Source organism: Fonsecaea monophora (assembly GCF_001642475.1).
Source record: "Fonsecaea monophora strain CBS 269.37 chromosome Unknown Scaff93, whole genome shotgun sequence".
Lineage (NCBI taxonomy): Eukaryota > Fungi > Ascomycota > Eurotiomycetes > Chaetothyriales > Herpotrichiellaceae > Fonsecaea > Fonsecaea monophora.
Genome location: NW_019174024.1, coordinates 41,730 through 63,885, shown reverse-complemented (window position 1 = coordinate 63,885; position 22,156 = coordinate 41,730). Strand labels below are relative to the sequence as shown.

Genomic DNA, 22,156 nt, shown 5'->3' with positions numbered 1-22,156 from the left:
CAGGGGCCCCAGTAGTTGATTTTGATTTCTCCTGAAGAACCACCTGTAGCCAACTGCCCAATAATACCTGGGCGTCTACCTCGTACGCTGGCTTGACCCAGACAAAAAGTGGGAAAGTGGACATGTGGACATGTGGACACATGCGTATTACGAGTGCCAGTACGAGGTCCAAGTACCTAGTGAAGCCTGGAAAGGGGGATCAAACCTGCCCTGTGCCCCCCATCATTTAGGCGCCCCTTAGCCCCTGCACTACCTGCAATCATCAGCAGGCACACAAGCACCACCCGTCACTTACGGAGCACGATAGTCAGCATCGCCTGCGCCCCAAGTGGCGCCCCGGTGGAAAGGAGGGATATTGGCAGTGGCCAGTCAAGCCAGTGAGGCCGCCCCGAACCTCGTAGATTTCTCCCACTGGAGCCGCTTCTCGCACAAGCACGGAACTCGCCAGTATCCCGAACTCTTTGCACAAAGAAATTCACATCTTGAATGAACGGCACTTGCACATGGCAAAGAGAAAGTTTGCATGGCGAGTATCTATCTCTGCGTCAATCTTGCACCGAATATGCACAACTAAACATGCCTTCAACGCTCAGCCCTCCATCAGCCCTCCTCAGCCTCCTCAGCCCTCAAATAATACGGCGAGTACGCGTACTCAGTACGGGTACGAATGAATGAGGCGTGACGAATAACATCCCAAGCCTCCTTTGACAATAGCCGCCGCATCTCGTATTCGCCTGGCTGATTCATGGCTTCACCGACTATCCTCAGCATGGAAGCACCTCGTCTGCTCACCATGCAGATTGTTTTGACAGCTGGTACTGTTGACCCTGTCTAGTCAGCAGCATTCCTCATCCTAACTCATCTGAAACCGGCCGTGCATAATCTGCTGTTGTCTGGCCTTTTACTCCATTCCACCTCTTTATGCGAGCTCACGGGTCACCCCATCACGGATCAGATCCACACCGTAACAAAGCCAATATTCAATCCACCTTCTCATTAAATACTGGCTTTCTGCCAGTCATAATTGTCGTGTCTCTAACTCGTGGTAACATGTCCAAGTACATGAGAAATGCTCTAAGAGATGCAAACATGGAGAGATAAAAAGAAAAGGACAAGATGGAAACAAGACCAAACCACCCCTCGAACTTCCTCCCCAACTCAAGCCGCCGTCACGTCGGCCGATACAAACCGTCGCACGTCGCGGTACTTGCCCTTGGACCCCTTGTTGCCGCCTATCTTTCGAGGACTGGCCATGCCTGAACTTCCAATGCCCCGCATGATCATCGGCAGCGCGTCCAGCACCTGTTTGTTGCCCTCAAAGTAGTGGTTAACAAACCCTCCAGCGAGGAGCCTTCGAATTGCGTGCAGCCGCATCAGCTTCCACCATTTGTCCACTCGCATTTCACCTTCCCGATGTACTCGGACCACCATCTTAGAGGCATTATTGGACTGGAGCCCCAGCCGGGGGTCCTGCACCGTCATGGCAATGCTGGCAAACGATTGGTGCAATGCCTTCTTGTCTCGTCGATGCATCGACTTGGTACTGAGCGACGCGAGCGCCGTCACCTTGTCTAATACTTCATGCGTGTTGTGGTACGGGTTATACCGTTTGACGAGGTAGGATCGCATGTGAGGCCGGTCGTTGGGAAGTTCGTCTTCAGGTATGTCCTCGTCCGAAGACGATGATTCGTCGTCTTCCTCACGGGGTGTGTAGCATTTCTCGTACAGCAAAGCAATGTTCTCGCCCGCCGATACTTGGACTTTGGCATCATCCGCATCCAGCTGGTCGAGGAATGTCGCCACCGCATCCTCCGACTCTTGCTCGAGATCTTCCACCTGAGTGGCCAAGAACCCGTATGTATTTAAGGCTGCCGTGACAACCTCAGCACTGTCATCGGCATCAACAAACGCACCATCACTCGACGCAATTTCCAATAAGAAAGTCATCACGTCCAAGATCTCTTCTTCATCAGCGCCTCCAAACGAAACGCAGATCCCAATCGCATAGATTGCCGCAGCTTTAACGGCAGTAGAACGAGAGTCGGAAATACTTCGTTTCAAGGACGCCGCAACCGTTTCGTAGAGGTTGCTATCAGCGAATGTGATGGCAGTAAGTGCCATGGCTCTAAGGGCCAATGTCGTCTCCTTCTCGCTCGTTTCTGCTTTGATGCTTCGGCTGAACGCGTTAACGAGGTCTTGAACCCGACCGTACAGAACCTCGGCAAGGTAGTGCGAGGTCAAGCATTTGACATATGTAGCCAGCGCATCTTCCCTGCTCTTGTTGTTGCTCCCTTTACGGTCGAGCAGCTGCGAGATGACATCGCTCAATTCTTGCCGAGCCACGTCCGAGGTCTGCTCGTTGATATCGTCGGTTTCGAGGAGAGCATCGATCGAATTGATACTGTGCATCACCGGAATTAGCCCACTTCTTCTAGCGCGCAAGGCAGCGCGAGGAATCGTGATAAGAATTCACCTCTGTGTAGTATCATCACTGAGATTGCCCTTATCCAAATCTTCGTCGTCCGAGACGTCTCTGCTCTGGACTCGAGAAGCACTACGCGAGTTGGGTGCCGAATTGCCACGCGAACTTCCTCTTGACGACTGCTTGGATTTGGCCTTGTTGGAGACGGTCTTGCCGCTCTCAAGGGCTCTTCGGCGCAAGTCTTCATGCATGTTGCACTCTCTAAGGTTGATTCCAGTGAGAAAATATTGGGAAATAATGTTGGTAATAATAGGTATGGCCCGTGTGGCAAAACCGGAATTAGTCGATCTTCTTGAATCTGCAAACGGCCGACCAGAGGTCGAGTACTGGTCACCCTTTGGGTCTCGAGGCTCGGTATTTCGACAGATGATGTGGAGGGAGTCGTTGAATTTCCATGTGGGAGGAGTTCACGGTGAATATAACGGGGAAATAAAAAAGGTCCTCGCGGGGCGTCAGGCAGAAGCCCACAGCAAAACCAGATGTTTAAAAAGGACAGCGCAGTCTGAGAAGCGGTGACAAAAGTGAAAGGCAACCGGAGAAAGTGTGGAGGGAGGGAGTTTTGACACGGGACTTGGGACTGGGATTGGGCCAAAGGTTCACCCACTTGGCAGACACGGTGCGATTTGGAAGCTGCGGGGGTGGCACCCAAGTGGTTCCCAGGTGGTGACCCTGCGACCCTGCGACTCTGCAACCTGCGGACCTTGGGGCAAACGCAACGGACAAGAGGACCCAGCCAACACATGCCAACAAGCCTGCCTGTCACTATACCGATGAAGTACCTAGGCAGTTGTTACCTGAGTAGGTAGGAGTCGCTAGAGAACCAAGTCAGCCACTGACGACTGACACTACCAACTCCGGTTTAACCCGCCATCCCCTCCTCCAAAGTCGACTCGGCTGATCAGCATGACTACCACCTCGTCTCCTCGCTCTTGTAGGCCGTTGACCACAACTACCCACAGTGCCGAAGCTACCAGTCCTGTCCTTCCCATTACAATTATGACGACACGGCCCATCTGCCTTGTTCGCGCCCTTCGTCTTGGTGTCACCAGATGTCACACATACCTCCAATGTCTCGCTCCCATTGCTTGGTCGCTGCAATCGAGTGCAAGTAATTCCAACTGCTGCAGGGACATACTGCATACCATTCGAGAACGAGTTTCTGGTCAAAGCGGACGAGAGCTGTTGGCTGGTTGTGTGGTAATTCTGCCTTGGTCACTAAGAGAAAGAGAGAAAAGATTGAAGTACTTTGACAATCCCCGTTGGCACTCCCTCGATCACGCCCTACTCAGCCTGATCCAAAAAAGCCCACCTAATCCGGCTCGCATATTCCTCGATAGTCTTGGCTTTGCTTTCATTCTGTGCCCAGTAAAAGATGTAGCTCCCATCCTGCGCATTGCACTCCTGTGGGTGTAGCTCCGTGTACACTCCATATTTTCAGTGGCACCGTGCCTGCGTCCACTTTGTTCACTTGGCCGTGTATGTTTGTCCGTTCATCACCAAGTCCTCGTCACTGGCGTCCAAAATATCGTACTCTTCATCCGTCAAGAATCCTTCTTCATCGCTGTCAGACTCCTCGAGCTCGAGGCTCTCAACGTCCTCGAGAAGTTCGTGCTCTTCTGTCTTGAGAGTAGGCTCCATCAAGGCCGCCGGAGCTTCTTCGACCTGCGTTCCACGGACATCATGCACGCTCGAGATAGGGGACTCCTTCTCCAGCTTAGGGAAGATCATGGTCGAGCTATCTTGCGACTGGTTGTCGTCCTGGCATGGCTCACTGACCGTCTCGATGGTGACTGGAGGAGCAGGCAAGATATGCGAGCGGATAGGCAACTCGACAGGAGTCGAGCGAACCTCGATGTCAACCCAGAGCTTGTGGCCAAATGGAACACCCCCCGGAGTCTTAAGACGCCAGTAAGAAATGGCTCGTCCCTCACGAATTGGAGACTTCAAGAGGACAGTAAAGACTGCCGTTGTACCAGGCTCGACAGGATGCCCCAAGACGTTGCTGCGGTTGGCGATGGTCATCGCACTTATGCTGGATGGGTGCAGGACATCGAGATTACGCATGTCATCACCTCCAATGTAGTAGACAGCACAGCCGGCGGGCCAAGCATCAGGACCTGGGTTGCGGAGGGTCCAGGATTGGGAGACGAAATGATTGGGAGCAACTTTCGTGCCATCTGGGGTCGAATCCGTAACGTACCAGGCCTGCAGATTGCGATTGTCAGGTTTCACCGAAGTCGCATCATTCGCTGTAGCGATCTCAGCCTTTGGGGTGGCCTCAACAGGGTCCACTTCCGCGACAGTCTGGACTTGAGTCGCAGCGTTGGCTGAGGTAGATCGAGTAGTCTCGGTGGCAGCGTTCTTCGCCGCCGGTCGGTCACCCAATTGGGCAACCTTTTCACCGTCTTCATTCTCTTGTTGAGTACTGATCGACACATGTCGGATCGGCAGCTTAATCTTGATCAATGGATGAGATGGATTATGGCCGTTGCTGGGCAAAGCCTCGCAGTTTGCACAGAAATCGGTATCGTGACAGACGACACACTTGTATCGGTCACCAGTGATGTACCGCTTGGAGGACGTGCAAAGTGGTCCATCACAATAAATGCCACGATGAGACGGCTTAGAAGTGCGCAACGTCTTGATAGGCACATAGATAGGCACGAAGCGGTGCAAGGGGTGTTTTGTGCCAGCAGATCCAATACAAGAGGAGCAATAGTCGAAGTCTGGGCAAGACAGGCATTTGTGTCGGACACCGTATATCGCCTAGACAGAGAGTCAGCTCCCGAAGTGGAGCAGTAGAGAAGGACTTACCTTATCACAGCCATCACAGATAGCGTCATGGCGAACCCCACGTCCTGGGCGGCACAGAGTTGTGATATTCACATTGTCTTTCACTCTTTCGGACTCCCGTGCCTCAAAGGCATGGGACGGATCATGCCCGTGTAGCCCGTCCTGGAAACAAGCGAAGCAGAGGTCGTAATCAGGACATTCCTGGCAAGTGACACATTCACTGGCGGACATTCCTAAGAGGTCGTCAATACTGGCTGTACCAATGGCTTTTCGGGTATGGACTCACGGAAAATGCATGAGTTGCAAGTGAGTTCTGTATCATCACGTTCTGGGCTAATTGGTGTGGTCAGTTCGCTAGAGGAGTCGGCGGCAGCCCTGGACAACTTCTTGGGGGCGAGGGTTTCGGTAATACTGGGAATGATAATCCCATTACGAAGGGTTCGCTTGAGCAACCAGTGCTCGTCCCCGTTACAGGTGAATCCTGCCTCAACGCAGGCCTTGCAGAGATCAAAGTCGCCACCTTCACAGATACCGCAGTGATAGTGTTCACTGGGGACAGGCATGCCACAGTTGTTGCAATCGATTGCGTACGATGTGGCAGGGAAGTCGTTGGTGGAAGGAAGAGGCAAACTGCATATGTCGCTTGGATGACCTTGAGGAGGGTTGACAGCCTGGTCCATGCTTAAAGTATTGACGTCGAGATCAAAGGCTCCCGGAATGGCACATTTGGGAGAGTATTGGCATGTCTTTTGGAACGCCTTAAAGGACGGAGCGGCCACACCGTTGCTAACTGGCTGGGAGAGAACAGTCTCGAGGAAGTTGCTCCTCGGTTCAACTTGGGAGTCAGCAACGTCCTTTGACGCGAACTTGCTCTGGGCCATATGAATGTCTTGGGGGAGATCGTCTCTTGCAGCTTTGCCCTCAACGGTAGCTCTCATTCGTAGCTTGAGTTTCGCTTTTGCCGCCCGATAGAGCTGCTTGTAGATGGCAGGATCGTTACTGTCAAGGGTGATGTATCTTGCCTGTGAATCGGAGAATCGGTCGAATCGAACGTCTTGCTCCGGGGGGATGGCAAGCAGAGATCGAAGCTGCAGATATGAGAACCGTTAGCTATCTGGTCACCAAGGCGTCATGGCCCAAGGCAGGGCTGAGGCACAGCCGAGGATGATTCAATTCTCAGGTTGACACCGGTGGATCTACGCACCTTTTGTGGAAGCACGTTGGCAGTGAGTTCTCGCAGGGCAAGTTTGAATCTTCTGTTTGTCCCGTCGAAGATGACCTTGACGGTAATGAGGGTATCGGGGCCAACAGGACCTGTGTGAGGATGAAGGGTAGCCATGGTGGTTGAGAAGGCAACGCTGGATTAGGCGGTGTCAGGTTGGTTTGACCGTAGCACCCTGCGGGCAGGTTGCAAAGAGTCGGTCAGATCGGCAGTGCGAGGAATCTCAACAAGCAGCGGACATGAAGAGTGTATGTCTCTTCTGTTCTACAGGAAACAGAGAGGGATGAAGAAGAGGACGCAAGAGAGGTCAGGGTGATGGGTGGGAGGTGGTAGATGGTGGTTAAACACAGCAGGCCTTCGAGAGGAGATGACGGGTGCAAGTGGAAAGCTCGCAGCCTGGCAGAGGCAATCAATCACCACTCAACCCTCCAAGGCGGGGAATCTCGACCTGTCGGACCTCACTCCACTAGTGCACGTGACTCCACTGAACAGGCAGCACCAAATCACAATTCAATACCAAAAGTCACTTACGGCAAGGCGGATGTCCGGTTTGCACCCGCGATTCGTGGCCGACACTTTCTGCTACAGACTCAACATTCCTCACCGGTTATATTGCTCTGGTGCTATTTTGCTAGTACGAGCCTTGTCAAAACTCTCGGCCAAGGCAGACTTGGGCTCAGATGACCTTTGCCTCTGTCAAGTATTGAGCGCAGCCTATTAACCTGAGCTCTCAAACCTCTTTTCATCCTCCGTAACAAAAAGAAACTCCGCTTCCCATCGACGGAACTACCTTTCGTTGATCCCTCAGACACGAGGTCAATCGCTGACGAAGCTAGTCTTGATGAATCTTCGAATCCCTCTACATGATTGCCACTAATTCCACAAGCGCATCAACCTGCAGCTTTCGAGCTTTTGCACTCCCTTCTTTGACTTTGAGCTCACTCTTGCAAAGGAGTCTAACAATCATCAACAAGGTCTTCTTTTTTTTAACCACGAGATATAATGTACATGAAGAATATGGTCAAGGATATCTCGAAGCCATGATGGAAGAAAACAGAGGAGAAAAGTCTCCAGGGTATTCCCCTTTGACAGCCGACGAACCGAGCTTCACTTCACCCAAACACAAGAGTGCTCCGTACTCCATTACCCGCTGAAAAGGGAAACTAAAGATCAAGATATAAGGAAATCAACAAAGACATAGAGAATCCGTAAACCACAAATCAGCCAGATTGCGCGGGGTAGAACATGCCGCCAGGGGCAGAAGAGTAGTAATATGGAGCCTGGGTCGGCATTCCATTGGTCAAGGGCAACATGTTTCCATTTGGAGCAATGGGAAGTTGTTGCATTGTCCCCTGAGGATCATGGGCGAACATTGTCGGGTTGTAGTAGTAGACCATGCCGTTGGACTCGTGCGCAAGCATGTTGCTTTCCGTAGGTCCTGTCACAGACATGTAGCTCATCGGGTGCGATTGCGATCCAGGCACAAAGCTCGGTGCTAGTGCTGGGCCTGTCATTGGAACTCCAAAAGCGCTTGTACCTGGAAGTGGAGGGTAGAAAACGGCTCCGTTGCTGTAAGGTGGCCCAAAATATGCAGCGCCTCCGATGGCTGGGTATGGCTGGAAGCCCGGCGCGAAGACCCCTCCTTCCGGTATCTGCGAGAGAGGCGTCATTCCAGCCATCCCAGGGACTGCCGGTGGACCAGGTTGAGCTATTGCCTTGTCTTCCACATACAAGCCGGCCATTTGAGCAGGGACTTGCTGGTGGAATGGTATTTCTTGTTGCTGTTGAGGAGCTTTGAAATGAAAAGTGGCGGGCGATTCAATGTGTGCCACGGAGACGGTCTTCTGGGGGCGAGGTTGATGCATAGGAATGGCTGCGTTGTGGCTCCCATACATTGCAGGTGCTTGCATTTGTGTTGGTGTAGCATTCATAGCAATCTGACCATTCACTACCGGCATCCCAGTTCTCGAGAGTGATGGTGTTGGAGCTCCGGATGGCATGCGGACAACAGGCCGACTGGTTTCATTTCCAGCTGCTGGAGGGCGAGAAATGACCGATTCGGCGGGGGATCTGATGCCATCTCGCAAGGTGGACGCCCCCATGGAAGATTTCCGGCTCATGGCAACACTTGGAGTATAGCCTCCATATATGCTCGGTCTGCGGCTTCCTTGGAAGCTACCTCTACCGCGGCCGCGTGAATATCCCGGTTGATTGGGACGGAGAGCCCGTGGAATGAAGATGAAGGACCGATCTGCGCTAGGAAAGACGTATCGTGGTGACGCACCTGGGATTGAGATGCGTACAGGCTTGTCCCTTCTCAGCGGAGGACGATGTTGAGGGAGCAAAACATGGTGCTTCTTAACGACGTTCGGTACAAGGTTTTTGGCATCCATGCCGGGAAATGATATTTGGACGTTGACATTTCCCAAGATGGATGTGAACGAAAACGACCTGTTCGGAGCTGATGAAGCAACTTTAGTTTTGCCCTGTTCCTTCTCCATGTCAACAGGGGCAGCAGTTGGTGTGGTTGAATGCTGCAACGACTTCGTCTTGTTTTCATGCTGTTCATGGAGATCATGTGCCCAAGGCTTATCAGTCGGTTCAGTGAGACCAATTCCTCGTCTACATACATCAGTAAAGGTAACAAGCGTCTCATTTTGTTTCACTTACCCTGAGCTCATTGTAGGGCCATAAGCCCGACCTCTGCCTCGCCCAAGAGGTCTGGTGTTTGGTCCAATCGACGACGAGTTCCGGTCGTCATGGAGGAAAAAGCCTCCTCTGGTGGGCACGAATGCGGGATTTGCATCTCTTTGGCGAATGTACTCTTGATGCTCCCTGCGAGCACGCTGAGCTGGAGTTTCTTGTCGGAAATCCCTCGAACCTGAAGGAGGAGCAGGAGCAGCAGCAGCAGTAGCAGCAACGGCCTCTGCGCCACCAGCATTCGTCGAAACAGGCAGGCTATCAAAGTGCAGCTGTTCGGTCTGTTGTGATTGCTGAGCTTCACTCAACCCATGTAACATCGCTTCGGTATCAGCCGAGTGCCCAAAGGTAGCCTTAGGCTTTGAAGAATCCTCATGAGAGACCATAGCAGCGCGGTCCTCCTGATCCTGCGTTGTTGCGCCCGTTGTAGCTTGCTGCGCCGGCTCTCGCTCGTCTCCACTAGACTCGCTTCCTTCAAATTCTCCTTCCTCCTCAGCGTTGGTGACCGCGGAGCCCTCGCTCAGAGAATCATCCTCAAAATCACCGAGGACAGATCCTTCTTCCTCTCCTTCATCTTGTCGCCGCCGTCTGCTCGCGAGCAGATTTTTCCGTCGAGGTGCGGGCATGATTGTAGTGATTCCGGACCTGACTTGAGACTCTTGGAACGGAGCGACTCGAGACGCGAGGTAAATGAGATTTAGGAGATTTGAGGATGAATCATTCTCGGTTGTCGAGCACTGAAGTCTCGACTCGATGGAGGTAGGACGGCGCTTTTTGGGGCAAAGAACATTTACAGAATCCTGACATCCATCCCAAGGTTGCGCGGATGAAAACAGAGATGGAAGGCTGATAGATCAAGTTGAATTCGGAGGTCTTCGAGATTTTTAGGCCAGTGACAATGAATCAGTGCGCGGTCGAAGAGGCACAATATGCCCTTGCATTCACCAGCAAATGTGTCTTTTGACCGGAGGCGAGACTTGAAGTCGCCTCGGGCATAGCTACTAGCCTCGATCAGGCCGTTGCCCCAGGTTTTCGTCATGGCAAGGGTCAGCCTGGAAAGGTGCCTAACTGGCTGGGGCCTAGCTCGCCTAAAGAGGCCTCTAAGGAATGAACACCGGCCCGCTGCCAGTTGAGCTCCCATTCCATCACTCCATGTATCTCCTGCCCCCGTAAATGATCGAATGATGCCTGTTAACGTCCCTAGTTTGTATATGTGAGGCAACCATCGTTAGTCAAAGAGAGTTCGCAGGCCTTTACTTTCGATGATTGCACCCGTCAGTCTCTGTACTGTCTCCTCTGAATATTTGCCTTGCGTCTTGCTAGGATCCGTCTTCTTCTTGCCATACATGGGTTCGATCTTCGCCTCCTCATCGTTCACCTCCGTGATCCCATTATCATCTCTAGAATCTCCCTCATTTGATGCCGCCTTCTTCGCCGATTTACCAAACCTCTTCTCGTATCGAGTCGCCTTGTCTTCAGCATACTCCATCCTTAACTTGCGGCCGTGAAGTCTCTGAAGCAAGATCTTGCTCTTCGACGATTTTGAGTCCGAAGTCGAGTCCCCTGCACCATCTCCTCGCTCAACCCACCCTCGCATAGCCTTTTCTGCAGATCCTATCTGTTCGAAGTCGATCCACGCGAACCCTTTGCACTTTCCTGAATCTTCAAACGTGGCCATGTGCGTGTGGACGATGGGACCACATACTCCAAAATGCGCTTCCAGATCCTCTACCGTAGTGTTGAAATCCAAGTTGCCAACAAAGATTCTCTTACTTGGTGGCCGAGTCTGCTTCTCGACCTTGTCTTTTCTCTGCTCTGGTCTACCCTCAAAATTCTTCGCATTTTTGATCAACACGCGGCGGCCGCCTAGAAGAGATTCGCTAAGCTTCAGTGCGATGTCGATGCATTCTTGGTCTGAAAAATCAATGTAGGCAAACCCTTTGTTCTGTGCTCTGCCAAACTTTGGCGGTCCTTGAGGCAGATGTATCCTGGTTATCTGATCTTGTCGGATTACATTCGTGGGATCGGAGGTCAAAAACTTTGTGAGGTCGTCCTTCGTAATACCAAAAGAAAGGTTTCCGATCCAAATCCCGTATGCAGAGCGAATAGACTCTTTCTGAGGTGCATCTTGTGTTTCGGTGAATTGTTCCGTGTTCTTTACTTCGGACGAGGACTTGCTGGTATCAGACACTTTTGCTTTCTTTGCTTTGCGAAGAGCCTTCTTGGAAGGAGGTTCGGGCGCCTCCACATCTATTTCTATCTCTGCGGTATCTGCATTTCTTTTGCGGTTGTTGGGTTGCGATGTTTCTGTTTCTAGCTCCGTAGCACTCATTGTGGACACCTGGTTTCGTTGGGGACTAGAATACTAGCAAAACACAGGACGAAGAAATGTACAGTATGTCTTTGTAGGTTTTAAAATTTCCTAGTGCACTTTTTCTCTGCCGTCGAATAGTCCGCGGAAGGGCTCCGCCAATAATTAACCCCCAAAACGCGCTTGACTTCTTTTCCTCACCCTGCCCTGCCTGCATCCTCATCCCAACTCTTCCTCTTAAGTTAGTTACAACCTCCATAAGGGTGCCTTGACAAGCTAGCGCATACGCGTCGAAAACCATGTCTTCGATAGAACCGACAGATGACAATGTCCCGGGGGAGCAAGCCGCAGTCTTGTCCGATCAGCCTCTGTCCTCCAGGAAATCATACAGGTATCTGTCAAGCGAAACATGGTGCTTGGTTGCGTGTTCTAACTGCCACGTACAGACGCAAATACCGCAAAATCATGGTGACGTTTGAGGAGAAGATGAGGGAAGGCAACACGCTGTTCAAAGAAGAGCAGAGGATAATGGATATATCCCTAAGGCTGGCTGAACAGACAGAGTAAGGCAACTGATGCAGAATGCTGTTCGCTCACTGACCCCTGAACCAGCCAACTCCTTCAACTTCTCGTTGAACTCAACTCCTGCCCTCAGGTGCCTCAACGGTTACGCTACGATCTCCGGCCTCCCAACGAGAGTCATTCAATCGAAGAAACTGCAAAACCCACTATCTCTGAAGAAGATGGACACTTGGATCTCAGGAGAGCGAGAAGACAGTTGCAAGCTGGGGAAGTCTCTTTAGCCGGATATAGAGAAGTCGAAGCTGCCCTGCTCAACACCCGAGAATTTGCACCAAGTCGTGCGTACGCTTCACTGCTGTCAATTGCGCCTCCAACTGGTCAATCAGCAGACAAACTTGAGCCCGGCAATACTGTGTCTGGCTGCTTATTGACGACGAAACAAGAAGAGCAATATTTGCAGGGCTTGGATGCATTCCTCGAGGGGACAGCGACTAATCCCAGGCCACATGTTGCACATAGCCTAGGGAGTCGGAGTGCGGAGAAGACAACAGAGCGTGAACGAGAAGCGCAGTTGAGGAACCCGGTGTCTGTCTACAACTGGCTGCGCAAGCATCAACCTCAGGTGTTCCTTCAGGACCATGAGGCCACCACAGAGAAGACCCCGCGAGCTACGGGTTCACGGAGTTCTATGCGCAGATCGGCAAACAAAGAGGCGCTCAAACAGGAGCAGGATTATTATGATGAAGACGGTTTCGCTTTGGACCATGGATCGTCGTCGAGAGCAAAGAGGAAGCGAGACGCTGATGGGGGATATCGACCCAAGGGAGGCAGTTCCAGAAGCGCCAAGCGCAGAAAAGAAACGAAGGAGGATTCAGTTCGAACCAAGCGCTCGAAGAAGTTGTCAGTGGACGCCAGATAGGCCCACGTAACGAGCACGCGCTGATGGTCAGATCCTGTCCTGATAGGCAGCCGCCTCGGAGACTTGACGAGCTTTTCATGTAAAAGAACATCCCAATTTTTCCACGTGGTACTGGAGTTGGATGATTCTTGCCTCGACTTTTTCTTTTAGCGCCCCGTGTTGATAGTAAGAATTGATCATGAGGAGATCTCTGAGTCGTCGGAGGCTGGCTGGGGATTCCTCCAAGGCCGCAGCATGCCGGCAATACGAGGTGATGATTGACGGTTCAAATTATGGTGCCTTGTTAATAGGATTATGCTGTGTTTATGTCAGATCGCCCGCGCAGCAGAAATGCCGCTGATCAGTATTCTCGGCAACTTATCACATCCTCCTCCGAAAGACGACTAGAGAACCAGACGGCCAACTTCTTTCCTGGGACTTCAGACGCACGAGTAGTTATACCTAGACTATCGAGCAAATAACACTGAACGAGCGGAACGGAATAGGCCTCTTTTTCGGTGCTGCGCAGAAACAAAGCCAGATCAGCAACTTCCCCTGACGCTTGGACACAACCAGAGCGTCGATAAGGGAGACAACATTGTGCACCTACCCTCGCCAATATATCGCTAGCACGTATTACGATCATGACCTGAGCAGTCCCTCGTCGAAGATTTTCGAGGGATTTGTCATTACCTTTTCCCTATGGCGGGCCTCGAGCAGATCGAGGTGCATTCCAGGGTGCGCTTCTCAACTGCTACGTGTCATATGGATTTCTGATATCAGGCTTAGAACTACCTGGTGCGCTGGGTCAATGTCAAACAAGAGCATACTATCTCCTGGACGGTTCAACCTCACAAGAAATCCATCAATCTCGGCCTATTCAAGCACCCCGGACCGCTCTCGAACCTGCATTCCGCTTCCTCTACCTCCTTAGCACCTCCTTCTCCCGTCAATGCACCAGTCGATGAGGACAAAGATAAATCAGAAACGCAGTCCACCGCAATCGAGAAGCTGACGAGCATTGGTTTGAAAGTGGTGCGATGGATAGGCAAATGTGAAGCCGACAAGGTGTCGCAAGGAAAACACGATGTCCGTCTCGGCGAGGGAGGGAACTATGCCTTGGTCTTCGACAACACATTCTCCAAGAACATCTCTAAGACGGCGACAACCTTCCTCCTCACCTATCCCACTGTGTGTCAATCGCAGATTCAGTTCGGGGCGCAATTGCACCATCCACAGTCAATGGCTACCGCCATGGCCATAGCCAACACTTCATCCCAGCTATTCAAGAGAAGTCCTAAACTAAAAGCCAGGGACAAAGAATCCGTCGACTCCCTGAGACAGGCTTCTATTAGCCAGTCTGCAGGAGGCAGCATTGGTCCAGTTTCGGAGGAAACAAAACTTGCAGAAGACTCTACATCGATCCATACTGGGGTGTTGCAGAAATTGAGGCGTAAAAAGCATCAGGGGTATGCACGGAGGTTTTTTTGCCTGGACTACACCTCTTCAACTCTGTCCTACTACCGCGACCGTAACTCTTCGGCTCTACGAGGTGCCATTCCCCTTTCTCTTGCTGCCATTGCAGCCAACAGCAAAACCCGGGAGATCTCGATCGATTCCGGGGCCGAACTCTGGCATCTCAAGGCCAACAACGACGCAGATTTTGAAGCATGGAAGCAGGGTTTGGAGACCGCCACCCGACTCATGCTAGAGGCCAAGTCGCCAGTCGACAACCTACGCCTGGATACAAGCGAGCGCCACGAGGGCGAAAAGTCCACATTTGAGGATCAAGAATGGGCGAGGTTGGAGACTCTGCTCAGCAGAATTTCAGGCACTCGAGATGCCGTACGCCGATTATGTTTAGATACGTTGGCTCAACCAGTGCCACTACCTTCACCGAAACTCGGCGCGACTTCTACCAGTACCACGCCTACAGAGGGGCCAAATGGAGATGACTATTTCAGGCAAGACGAGAGACGGCCATTCTGGAAGCGCAAGGTCAGTATGACTAACACCCAGGCCAACATCTTCAAGCGCAGTGTTTCCGCCCAGCTCGCTGTTCCGCTGCCGGGCGTTGAGCCGATCCTGCGCAATGGGACGCCGCCACCGCCTTCTTCGGCGCCTTCCACGTCGCGGCCAGTCATCCATCATGAGGAAAGCATGTATGATCATTGCCGAGCATTACTCCATGATCTGGACGCGGTAGTCAGCGAGTTTTCTCTATTGATCGCGGAAAGCAAAGTCCGCCGTACGACTCCCCCAAAATCGGCGGTTTCACGACTAAGCCTCCAGACCGTTGACTCGCAGGAGTATTTTGACGCAGAAGACCAGCGACATGTGCTTGATATCCACAGCGATACAGATCACGAGGCTGAAACAGCCGAGGAAGACGGAGGCTCAGCAACCAGCAGCGACGTTGGCGAAGACTCAATTCCTGGACTGAGGCGCCGATCAGGAAGCGTGTCTTCCTATCTTCCTCCTCGAGCGAGGTCTTTGGCCCCGCTGCCGTTGGATCCGGTTCCTCGACGGGACAACATAGCAGCGCCAACGATCATGCCGCCGAGTCTGATAGGCTTCCTTCGAAAGAATGTGGGCAAAGACTTGTCGACGATTTCGATGCCCGTGTCGGCCAACGAACCCTTATCCCTTTTGCAGCGTGCAGCGGAGCAACTGGAATACTCACAGTTGCTGGATAGCGCGATCCGCTGCAGTGACGGGTTTGAGCGACTGATGTATGTGGCAGCATTTGCCATCTCATCACTGTCGAATGTGCGAGTCAAGGAACGATCTATCCGCAAGCCATTCAACCCGATGCTTGGCGAGACGTTTGAGCTGGTGCGCGAAGACCGAGGCTTCCGCTTGATCTCGGAGAAGGTTTCGCATCGTCCTGTGCAGCTTGCACTGCATGCTGAGTCGGAGCACTGGACCTTCACACAGTCACCTATGCCGTCGCAAAAATTCTGGGGCAAGTCATCGGAGATCATCAACGAAGGGAAGGCCCGACTGGTGCTTCACAGCACGGGCGAAGCATTCAGCTGGTCGGCGGCTACGTGCTTCCTACGCAACATCATCGCGGGGGAGAAATACGTCGAACCTACTGGGACCATGACCATTTACAATGAGTCTGCTGGTCACAAGGCGGTGGTGTCATTCAAAGCCAAAGGCATGTTCTCGGGTCGCAGCGAAGACGTCGAAGTGCAGACCATCGACGCGCAGGGCCAGGAATTGTCTATGGGCTTGAGCGGGACATGGACCAACTCACTGCAGCTGAAAGAGCCGGGCAAACTGGGCCAGCGGTCAACCATCTGGTCCGTGGGCCCGTTGGTGGAGAATGCCCCTAAGCATTACGGCATGACGCTCTTTGCGGCTCAGCTAAATGAAGTGACGCCAGTGGAACGAGGAAAGCTACCGCCCACCGACAGTCGTCTCCGACCCGACCAAGTGGCATTGGAAAACGGAGACCACGAGACGGCGGAACACCTGAAGAATCAGCTAGAGGAAGCACAACGGGCACGGAGAAGGGAAATGGAAGAGAGGGGCGAAGAGTGGAAACCGCGGTGGTTCTCGAGGGTGGAACTGGGCGACGAGGTAGTGTGGAGGTTACGGACGGGCAAAGAGGGATACTGGGAGGAACGAAGTCGGGGAGAATGGACCGGGGTGGTGCCGGTGCTACAAGTATAGACAGTCCGGCGGGGAAAGGCTCAAGAGCTATCTATAGAGTATACACCAAGTACAGACAACGGAGACTTGTTCTCTGGGAGGAATCACTGTAGGTACGAGGTACTCGATACCACACACTGAACACCGAGTACCTACAGTAGTACTGAGTACTCGATATCTACAACAACCTTTTAACGGAGGAGGTTGGGAATTAGCTACTCGTACTCGTTTGTGGCTCCCTTGGTGGCCCCTTGGCCCTATCTCAATCCAATAACAGAGCCTACGGCCCCACGTTCTCCAGGGACGAATCCGAGTAGTGCTGGTGGTGCTTAGCATTTGATTAGTCCGATGAACACGAGGTAGGTAGATACAGCATCCACTACTTTCTTTTTTAAAACGAAGCCTTGATGTCACTGTAGCACGAAACCAAGGTTCATCTCTAAGACTCTAAGTTTTTCATCATGGTTCTAAGAATTCCTGCTAATCTCATCCCGATAACCCGCTGCAATCGTATTTTTTCCATGTCTTCCTTCGTATCTTTCGGTTCCTGTTTCTGCTTCCGCTTCCGCTGTGACCCGCAACACTCCCTCAATATCTCTCTTGTCTCTGATCTCAAACCCCTCCAAATCCATTTTCCCCAGATTCCCAAAGCACTTTCCAAAACCCCTTTCATTCCTTATCTTTTCCCGGATAGTGCTCGTTGGACCCTATTTTTGCTGCTGTCCTTGAGTTCTCGTGTGTTGGTTTACTATTCTTCTGGCACATTTCTATTCTTTCGGTTGATCCTATCCATACCCAAAAATAAAGCGCGCATCCGGGAAGCATTGAGTCTCTTGAGCCTCACACCACCATTCTCACTCTCGCCTGCATATCCGCAATCCTATCGAGAAATGGACATTTAGCGTCTCCCTGACCCATGGTCCTGGAACGTTCCGCCCTTTCGCATCGCACACTGGCCACAGAATAGACAGCAATTTCTCCTTCCTGTCTCCAAGGCAAAATGAGCCTCGTTTCCTCCTCGCTACCGCTGCTGCCACTCGATCTCTGATCTATATACGAACTACCTACTTATCCAACGGTCACCGCAGTCGTTTCGGACGACTGAACAAACTAAAGAGAGGGGGACATGGCCATTACCCGACGACCGTCTGCGCTGCATCGAACTATGAGTACTCCTCCCACCACTCCAAACACAGCGCCAAACGCCGAGTCCAAGCTCCCCCATACTTATGCGAGCACTTCGGTCCTGACTCCGCCCACCTCTCCCCGCCAGAGTCGATCTTCGTCCAATATCTCGGAACTTGCGACGCCCATTTCCGTGCCGGTCATTCAATCTCCTCCGGGATCAGCTTTGAGGCATCAGGGGCCCAGACTCGACCTCCTCGACACCGATACCGTCGCGCCGAGCATATCAACCGACGCAAGTGTTACTGCATGCCCCTTTGACGTTGAAATCCTCAAGGACGAACGTGGTCGAGATGCTATCTTCGGCACCGGCGCCTGGAGCACAGTCTACAAAGCCACCACACACGCCAAATCGAGAACCATCTCAGGTTCTCTGACACCGCCGCTCTCGCCGACATTTGCCACACCTATCCTAGTAGCGCTCAAAAAGCCCGCACGTCGAGACGCAATTCCCATTCTGAAAAGCGAGGCTAAACTCCTCACTTACCTCCGAGCCATCCCGAGCAGCGATAAATGCGTTGTTCCCTTCTACGGCACCGTCGATGAAACCTCTCTTGTTCTCGAGGCCATCCCGTTCAGTCTCGAGGACCATATCCGAAAATGTGCAGCTAGGGCTACCCAGAACTTGTCCACTTGGACCATGACAGAGCCGGTCCTCGGCAGCGAAGCAAAATGGTTTCATCTGGCACGCCAACTCATTTCGGCTCTTGCGTGGTTGCACAATGATGCACGAGTTGTCCACGGCGACATCAAGCCTGGCAACATCCTCCTAACTCGCGTCCAAGGATCAGGAGTCGACATCACCTTTCAGCCCCTGTTCGCCGACTTCTCGTCGGCGCAACGGCTGGATACCGAAGACACCACGCCGAATACGCTGTCGGCCGTTACAAGAGAGTATACTGCGCCCGAGCTTCTCAACTCCAAAGTTCTCCGCGATCCAACGTCCACGGCCACGCCTGCTTCCGACGTCTTCTCCATGGCAATCACCTTGTTGGTGGCAGCCACAGGGCAACTACTGGTCTACCCGGGATCAGTGTTCCAGCGACAAGCCATGGCCACTCAGGGTTGGATGGTTTTGAACTACGCCAGGAATGGGGAACAAGGTTCAAGATTACCCAAATTTGGGCTTGTGGAGAGAGTGTTAGAAAGGGCAGTCCTGAAGGCGGATTTGGGAAGGGTCAGCGCACAAGAATGGTTGGGTATTGTTGACACCATCGCACAAGGTGATCCTGTGAAACTGTGAAACCTAAATACGAGGCGTGTTGAGACCATGGCGTATTGCTTGGGAATACGAGTTCCAAGCCGGATTGCAGCTTGGCAAAGATTTCTTTGGAGAGATAGTGACATGTTTATTTGAAGGTCGGCTCACTTACGTCTGGGATGGGCTTGAGTGGTCATGAGGAGACCATCTGTTTGACTAGGACCATGGCTTGGACGGGAAAATGTATCAGGTATTTTGTCGCTCAAAAGGGGCTTGGGGGACATGTAACCTGTGGGATTTAAGCATGTCTTGCGACTATGCCATGGCAGATTGTTGTATTTCTAGACAGCCACATGGAATTAATGTGTATGAGTGAACCAAATATCCTTCAACATGTACTGTACTGAGATGTTCCTCTACCTCCACACCCTGGCAGCCCTGGCAGCCCTGGCTATGATATGAGCCTCACATGTAACCCGTATTTCAGGCAGCCTTGCCAAGCTACAAAGGCGCTAATATGCCAAGTCCCACCGATGACCTCATTGACCTGGCAAAATCCGCCCACCCATTGTATATCAACTGAAGACTCATTTTTGTGACCACGAATACTTGGGCTTCAATGGATGGAACGGCTTTCCAGGTTGGCCATCCTCTCTTTTCTGCCGCTATCATTGGCCCTGCCTCTGTCTGCCTCTGCCCAGTCGACGGGAAAAGACATCCAGCCGAGCAGGGTCTTCTTCTGCTCGGACTTTTTACCACTAGCAGCACCTGGTAACGACATCCAGACAACCACTGCATTTGTTTTCACTTGCCCTTGGCCACATCATTTGCATAAAGGCGAAGATTAGGCTTCTCTGAAGATGAAGCTACCTAAGAAAAACAGCCTGTCACCCTACCTCTGGAACAGGCATGACATTCGCAACCTGCGCAGATCTCTTACCTCCCTGAGAAAATGAGCAATCTCTCCACCCTCCGTCCGGCTTTCATTGCCGTATGACTGAACTAGAGGATGTGTTCCAGGCCGTCGCTGGTAGGTATTTCTCGTCATACTCCATGCAAGACACCCATAGGAGAAGTCGAGCTTGTTGATTCTGACATCATTTTTCAACGGGCCCACCGCGTCTGGGCTTAGAATATGAACGTGTTTGCAATATACAGAATATCTACTACTCACTTCAGTCAACTTGTTCACCGGTTTCCTACAAGATATTATTTGTGTTGTCTTTCTTGTTCTGGATCTCTATCGTTCTGCTTGTGAGATTTCTGCGCCTAGGCTTCGATATCATGGACCCGGATTTTGAAGGCCGTGTTCTGGTCGTGGCCAACCGTGTGCCCATTTCTATCAAGACCACGCAAGAAGGCGAATTCGAGTACAGCATGTCCTCTGGGGGCTTGGTTTCCGGGCTCAAGGGTCTGGCCAAAGCAATTGACTTCAAATGGTTTGGCTGGCCGGGGATTGATGTGCACCGCAACGACAAGGACAGAGTACGCCGACATCTGCAAGACAAATTTAACGCCGTGCCCATCTTTCTGGCGGAAAGCCTTGCCGAAATGCATTACAACGGGTTTTCAAGTACGTCCTATCGCGGCCCGTATTCTTTTCTGGACCATATCACCCGGACGCGATACTGTTATACCTAACTAGAGAATGGCAGACTCAATATTGTGGCCTCTATTGCATCGCATGCCCGACAGAGCTGGCTCAGATGAGAGGTGGTCCAAAGCGTACCAAGAAGTCAACGAGATCTTTGCCGACAACATCGTCCCGTACGTGGAAGACAACGACATTATTTGGGTTCACGACTACCATCTCCTGCTCCTACCGGGAATCTTGCGTGAGAGACTGTCGAAGAAAAAGAATCTCAAGATCGGCTTCTTCTTGCACACTCCGTTCCCCACCGAGGACTATTTCACCATTCTGCCCTTCCGGGAGCAGATCTGCAAAAGTTTGCTCCTCTGTGACGTGGTAGGGTTTCACACAAATCAGTACGCCAAGGACTTTCTGGAGAGCGCTCGCATCGTCCTCGAAGGCGTGGCGAGATCTCCGAGTGATCTACACTGGAACGGCCGCAAGGTGATTGTACATGGCTTCCCGCTCGGCATTGAAGCAGATGAGTGGAAGCAGAAGCTGCAAACAGACGCGGTCAAGCAAGAAGCGGCCAGCTTGCGGGCCGAGTTTGACGAGCAGATAATTATTCTCGGGGTGGACAGACTCGACTATATCAAGGGCATTCCCCAGAAATTACGCGCCTTTGATCGCTTTCTGACAGACCACCCGGAGTGGGTGGGTAAGGTTGTCATGGTACAATTGGCAATTCCGTCACGAGAGGATGTCGACACATATAGAAAGCTGCGGGAGGAAGTTGAATCCCTTGTTGGGTGCATCAATGGCAAGCACGGTAGGATTCTCGCTTTCAAACCCACCTCGTGTTATGATTGAATCTCCTGGGTCGAATGTCTACTGACGCTGCCCGTTGGCGGATAATAGCAACATTTAAACATACGCCGATACACTATCTGCACCGGTCAGTGAAGCCGGAACAGCTCTGTGCTCTGTACGCAATTTCGGACGTTCTCATCGTCTCCTCGATCCGCGACGGGCTGAACCTGGTGAGCTACGAATATGCCGCGTGTCAGGAAGAACGCAAGGGCGTCCTGATGATGTCGACCTACGCAGGGGCAATCAAGACGCTGCCCCCGTCCTCACTGATCTTGCTTAATCCCTGGGATACGCCCCGATTTGCCGAGAGAATCAACCAGGCCGTGAATATGGGTATGGACGAGAGGGCGCAGAGGCACAAGGAAATGATGCAGGTCGTGGATACATGGACAAGGTCAGTATTCCCTTCCCCCCCCCCCCTTTCCCCCCTTTTGTTTCTGTCGAGAAGGACCGCGAACAATGGCAAAGCACAAGGAGCAGTGTGGAGTATATACGAATATGACAAAACAAACAAGTACGGAAGCTAACATGAAAAACGCATGGTGAGTTGAACAGTGTCAAATGGGGCAAAGCCTTCCTCCACACCATGATGACCATGGAAGTCCCTCAAGACGCCGAGATGCCGGACCGCGACCCGTTGGTGGGATGGACATCAGACGTCCCTGACTCGGAGACGGGCACGATTCGACCCTGAAGAGAGAGAGAGAGAGGAGGGGGCCTGTTCGTGCACCACGAGGGTTGT

General features: G+C 52.2%; 8 protein-coding genes across 8 annotated transcripts; 4 read left to right on the top strand and 4 right to left on the bottom strand.

Moving 5' to 3' along the window:
* Window positions 1-1,158: 1,158 nt before the first annotated feature.
* On the bottom strand, window positions 1,159-2,673 carry AYO21_09444 (hypothetical protein; the record flags this gene model as incomplete). The annotated part of the gene is made up of 2 exons (XM_022659378.1): window positions 1,159-2,401; window positions 2,474-2,673. The coding sequence occupies 2 exons, from the start codon at window positions 2,671-2,673 to the stop codon at window positions 1,159-1,161; spliced, it is 1,443 nt and encodes a 480-aa protein (XP_022508317.1).
* Window positions 2,674-3,946: 1,273 nt separating this feature from the next.
* AYO21_09443 (hypothetical protein) lies at window positions 3,947-6,614 on the bottom strand (the record flags this gene model as incomplete). The annotated part of the gene is made up of 4 exons (XM_022659377.1): window positions 3,947-5,248; window positions 5,297-5,508; window positions 5,562-6,363; window positions 6,480-6,614. 4 exons carry the CDS (start codon window positions 6,612-6,614, stop codon window positions 3,947-3,949), a joined length of 2,451 nt encoding a protein of 816 aa, XP_022508316.1.
* A 1,103-nt stretch (window positions 6,615-7,717) lies between these two features.
* AYO21_09442 (hypothetical protein) lies at window positions 7,718-9,823 on the bottom strand (the record flags this gene model as incomplete). Its single annotated transcript, XM_022659376.1, has 2 exons — window positions 7,718-9,119; window positions 9,168-9,823. 2 exons carry the CDS (start codon window positions 9,821-9,823, stop codon window positions 7,718-7,720), a joined length of 2,058 nt encoding a protein of 685 aa, XP_022508315.1.
* Window positions 9,824-10,425: 602 nt separating this feature from the next.
* On the bottom strand, window positions 10,426-11,529 carry AYO21_09441 (hypothetical protein; the record flags this gene model as incomplete). Its single annotated transcript, XM_022659375.1, has 1 exon — window positions 10,426-11,529. One exon carries the CDS (start codon window positions 11,527-11,529, stop codon window positions 10,426-10,428), a length of 1,104 nt encoding a protein of 367 aa, XP_022508314.1.
* A 278-nt stretch (window positions 11,530-11,807) lies between these two features.
* AYO21_09440 (hypothetical protein) lies at window positions 11,808-12,949 on the top strand (the record flags this gene model as incomplete). Its single annotated transcript, XM_022659374.1, has 3 exons — window positions 11,808-11,899; window positions 11,955-12,071; window positions 12,121-12,949. 3 exons carry the CDS (start codon window positions 11,808-11,810, stop codon window positions 12,947-12,949), a joined length of 1,038 nt encoding a protein of 345 aa, XP_022508313.1.
* A 681-nt stretch (window positions 12,950-13,630) lies between these two features.
* Window positions 13,631-16,609, top strand: AYO21_09439 (hypothetical protein; the record flags this gene model as incomplete). The annotated part of the gene is made up of 2 exons (XM_022659373.1): window positions 13,631-13,666; window positions 13,718-16,609. The coding sequence occupies 2 exons, from the start codon at window positions 13,631-13,633 to the stop codon at window positions 16,607-16,609; spliced, it is 2,928 nt and encodes a 975-aa protein (XP_022508312.1).
* A 1,144-nt stretch (window positions 16,610-17,753) lies between these two features.
* AYO21_09438 (hypothetical protein) lies at window positions 17,754-19,016 on the top strand (the record flags this gene model as incomplete). The annotated part of the gene is made up of 1 exon (XM_022659372.1): window positions 17,754-19,016. The coding sequence occupies one exon, from the start codon at window positions 17,754-17,756 to the stop codon at window positions 19,014-19,016; it is 1,263 nt and encodes a 420-aa protein (XP_022508311.1).
* A 1,242-nt stretch (window positions 19,017-20,258) lies between these two features.
* On the top strand, window positions 20,259-22,108 carry AYO21_09437 (alpha,alpha-trehalose-phosphate synthase (UDP-forming); the record flags this gene model as incomplete). Its single annotated transcript, XM_022659371.1, has 4 exons — window positions 20,259-20,547; window positions 20,630-21,373; window positions 21,505-21,808; window positions 21,970-22,108. 4 exons carry the CDS (start codon window positions 20,259-20,261, stop codon window positions 22,106-22,108), a joined length of 1,476 nt encoding a protein of 491 aa, XP_022508310.1.
* Between the last annotated feature and the right edge of the window lie 48 nt (window positions 22,109-22,156).